This window comes from Diachasma alloeum, unplaced genomic scaffold, assembly GCF_001412515.2.
Source record: "Diachasma alloeum isolate Michigan unplaced genomic scaffold, Dall2.0 Dall_scaffold_00285, whole genome shotgun sequence".
Classification (NCBI taxonomy): Eukaryota; Metazoa; Arthropoda; class Insecta; order Hymenoptera; family Braconidae; genus Diachasma; species Diachasma alloeum.
The window spans coordinates 876,027-880,438 of NW_021680424.1; the positions used below are offsets into that span (position 1 = coordinate 876,027).

Consider the following 4,412-nt stretch of genomic DNA (forward strand, 5'->3'; position numbering starts at 1 on the left):
GGGGGGGGGGGGGGGGGGGGGGGGGGTTATGTTTTTAATGGAATTTTTTAAACCCAAGTATTTTATTACCCAGTGGACATTAAGACAAAGTCGCGGCGGCGTTTTAATTATCACACACTTCCAGTGCCTCTACAACATCCCCTCTGTACACCCCCGGTATTTGCTTTTGTCTGTAATAGTGGAGATCCGTGAATCTCAAATTAAATAATGTATTCATAAATTCTGATGGGAGGAGAGTGAAAAAAATCCGTGGGAGGTCGTCAGGCGTTTTTAATTCAACCTTGTCCCTTTTATTCTTCACTTCCTTCTCTTCCTCATCTTTAATATCCTTATCTTGTATTTCGGCTCGGCGAACGCTAACCCTCGCTCGACTTAACACAACTTTTTATTTATTTTTTTTCACACCGGGTAATAGCGATATTTTGTAAGCGCAAAAACCACAGCGGTTTATCGTAAATTGGCGGAAGAATTGCACATTTTCGCGGAGGTTCTTACACATTTTCTGTTCTTTATCATTTTTATTTTCCAGAGAAACAGCTGGAGGAGATGTAATTCTCCACGATATTACATTCCTAGAAAATTAATTTAAATTTCAATTTCCCTTTTTGTTGTGAAAATTCGATATATTCTAAAATGAAAATAAAAAAAAAAGAGAAACAAGGAAAAAATTATATCCTCTCGTCCCCAAATCGTTAATTAATATTATATTATCCCCATTTCCTCAAAACTATAAACTTCCCGAGCATCAGCGCTCCACTGTAATCCACTCTCTCAAAAAGACAATTTTCCCCGAGAAAACGCGCGCCAAAAGCCGATTCAGCACAACTCCAACGTCTAGAGGGTTGACAGGATGAAACACAGTTGATGCCGAGAAAAATCTAAACTTCAACCCTCCCCCGACATTATACCGCTGGTCATATTGTGGGTAAACCCTCCCCCACCCGCCCCTCCGGATGACGGCTCGGTGAATGTGTAGTATAAATCACAGAAAATTTCTTTGTCAGCGTATCTACCTCGTATCCCAGCCATAAAAGTAAAAGGAGAGAAAAAAAAATCAGCACCGTGACACTGCTGTAGGTTATGAAGAATTGAATAAAAACAAAAAGCTGTATATCCCAAACAATGAGCAATAATTAACTTACGATAATCACGATTTCACTCGGGTACTTTGGACAATGCCATATCAGAATAGCCCATTGTGTTATTCTCACCCGCTCAGACTTAATTATTTAGCTACTTTTGTACTTCGCTAATGAAGGGGATAAAAGGACGCTTATTAAAACTTAAGACTACTGTCTCATTTGCTCTTGATGATTACTTTTTACCATTAAATAATCGTTAATGTTATTTCCCGAAAAAAAGAGCTGCTCATTTAGCAACTAATTGAAACTTGGTTCATTCTGCAAGTGACATTCAACGAAATTATAACTCCTAGGGTGGAGAATTTTACTCGACTTACCATGGATATCAACCGGGGATTGATCCAGGCCTGTTGCATGTTATCATCCAGATACCGTTTGGCAATCTTATCGATATTCCCTTGATGCTCAATCTTTGGTGCTGGCATTACTGGTACACACTCCATATTGGCATTACTTCTGGAACAAGAGGCAAAATTTCAGTCATCGTAAAGTTAATTGATAAAGCACATTTTTGTGTCCAATGTCTTAAATTAAGACGTCTTAAAGACACTACACTCTTAGAAAATTACTCCTGAAAAATCAAGTAAAAAATCTTGAAATTCTCAACAAAAATTTCCAACTTTCACGTGTTCCAAATAAGATGTATTCATTCCTGATACCCCATCATCACAGGAAATTTCTAAATCTCGAGAAATAAACATGTATAATCATTTTTTTAAAATAGAAATTAATAAGTAACTAAAAAAATTAAACATAATTTCTATGGATCTGACCCTAAACCCGTCCAACTACCCAATCTTTCATGACCCCCTCACTAATTAACATCTTTCTGAAACCCAGCATAAACCATTACTACTCATCCCGGCAAATGGAGCCGTGTTCACCCAACATAATGGTTTATTAGTCCTACTGCATTTAACTGAGCATCATGATATCCTCCTGCGGGACCATTATCATCCAAGCCGCAAAATTAACGATCCCCCATTCTCCCCCGCAGCCTCTTGGAATGCGTCAAACTGATTCTATTGTAGAGCCACATCGTGCTAGACACCACAATGGAGACCAATACTGCACCACCATGGATTCTCGTAACAAACTATCGTTACGATTCCCCGGAACATTACTATCCGACTGAGAATTCCCAGGGGCAATTGGCAAAAGATAACACCCAGTATTTTCCCAATATTCAGGAGATAATTCGGTGTAAATGAAGATTATATTCACAATAAAACATTTTCTATAAATTCAGACTCTCCTAAACGACTTAAAAAATACACTTGACTTCATGTGTTTCGCCTTCTGCTTTTTTTCATTGAAAAAAAATTACAAGAACGCCCTGGAATGCGTGCCAGCAACAGCTCCAACTTATATTTCATCGTAAAAATGAGGAGAGCAGTGTGAACAACGCTTTACTACCTCCTTCACGATTTATTCCATTTTGCTCGAATGAAACGTGAAATATTAATAGATTACGAAATAACCGTAGATTTACGACTCAAAATTTCATAAAGGCGGATTTCAGAAATCGATACTACCGAGTTTCCAACGTATCTCCATTATCAGTAATAAAATATTGGTAAAAAATTTCAAGCGCTATATTAATGACTATTTCGTCTGAGCTTCTGTTGGGGTACACAAATCCATGACAGAACCAATATATGAATTTTACAGGCTTGACGATAAAATCTATACTTTAGCACACCCTACTGACGTCAGGGCTTGGCCATTGTTGGGAGACAAGGGAGATATTTCATGGCGCTGTAAAGGATTATTCATTTAGAATTGACGGGGGAGTATGGCTCATTAATAAAATCACTCGAAAATTGTGGATGAAAACAATGAATGGCCCATTTTATTTGAAGACAGTTCTTTCTCTAATTTCATGGGCATTCAAAAGAAAAAAATTACTATTTCTTTTTATTTTATTTATAACATAATTATATTCCCTGAGTTTTCACAGAATAATTGGACTAAAATTGTGAATGTTCAATGCCAAACAATTTTTTAATACAAATTTTCCAAAAGTCTACCGGAATTTTTTGTCTACAAATTGCAGAGCACTTGAATAAATATGTCATTACGATAAACCAATGTTTGCGTACAAATATCAACGATTTCCTCGTAACTACAATGGAATAGCTGCCGTTATACATCCTCAACATGCCCCATCCTCATAGCTGTTCGCACGTGCCACATAACCCCTGGTTACATTAGGAATACCTACGAGCATTTCTTTACTTACTCCACTCGTGGTAAAAAGGATCAAGATTACCATGTACTATTACCGGGTAATTCTCGTGATACCGCGGACCTTCCGGGCAATTCCGGATAATTTAAAATGTGATTCTCATGATGATATCTACGGTAAGACATCTATTTTCAAACCCATAAACCAGCGGGTCATAAAAATGATTCATTTTCATTGAAAAAAAAAATACATAAAAAAACTCACTCGTACGACGTATTCTGGCCTTCGTAAAGAGAAAAATTATATCATCTGTCTGACGTATTTTCTAGCTTCTCACAAATTGGATCGTTACTGATGTGCGGAAAACACCTCGGGAGGGCAATCCATCCGATGGGGGATTTCTCAACCAATAATACTACAGTGTTACTACACTTTACCAACAAATCGAAGTATATTTTACAGGGTGTTATCGTTACGTTTAATGACCTTCATACTGCACAACAAAAAGCACCAGCTTCAACGACACGACTCCAGTATTTCATTTTTATCGAAATTCGCTTCTTCTCTTTGCGAACGATAACTACGTTTGGTTTTATTTTTATTATTGTAAATATGTCTGCGAAGGAGATCACGGAAAATTGGAGAGACCGTTTCAGCAATACATTGAGGAAATACTGCCATCACAATGACATCGCAGAAAAAAATGTAATTGCGTGGGTAATTGACTAGGAATTTTCAGGAGAGTGACATCGAATTTGACATCAAATTTTTCAACATTTCAATTATTTAATAAACATCATCTGCGTTTTAGAATCATCATTTTTTAATTATAAAGAAGAAACAATTTGCAAAATTTCCCTAGGAATTTAAAAATGATGATCCATTAATAATTCAGTAAAGGAAAGGTTTACGAAATGTCCCTATTGGCCGACTACTCCACCAATATCTCGATAAAACACTGCAATCAGAATGCTCGAGCTAGTTTGTAGAGTCTCAGAATCCAATAAATTCAATTCAAATCACAGAATTGCGTTTTTCCACTTCCTACACCCTATACAAGATGAATTAAAATAATTTTTTTT

The 4,412-nt window shown here is 36.8% G+C and overlaps 1 protein-coding gene across 3 annotated transcripts in view; it reads right to left on the bottom strand.

The window, feature by feature from the left end:
• Nucleotides 1-4,412, bottom strand: part of LOC107038631 (kinesin-like protein CG14535) — a 177,741-nt gene that overhangs the window by 121,851 nt on the left and 51,478 nt on the right. For 2 of the 3 annotated variants that reach the window (XR_001460906.1, XM_015257847.1), the window contains exon 3: nucleotides 1,460-1,598. Coding sequence is in view for 2 of the 3 variants with exons in the window: in XM_015257847.1 (XP_015113333.1) it covers nucleotides 1,460-1,598 (139 nt within the window). In the remaining variant the exon portion in view is untranslated. The remainder of the gene's footprint in view (nucleotides 1-1,459; nucleotides 1,599-4,412) is intronic. The other variant, XM_029126143.1, reaches the window with a different exon arrangement.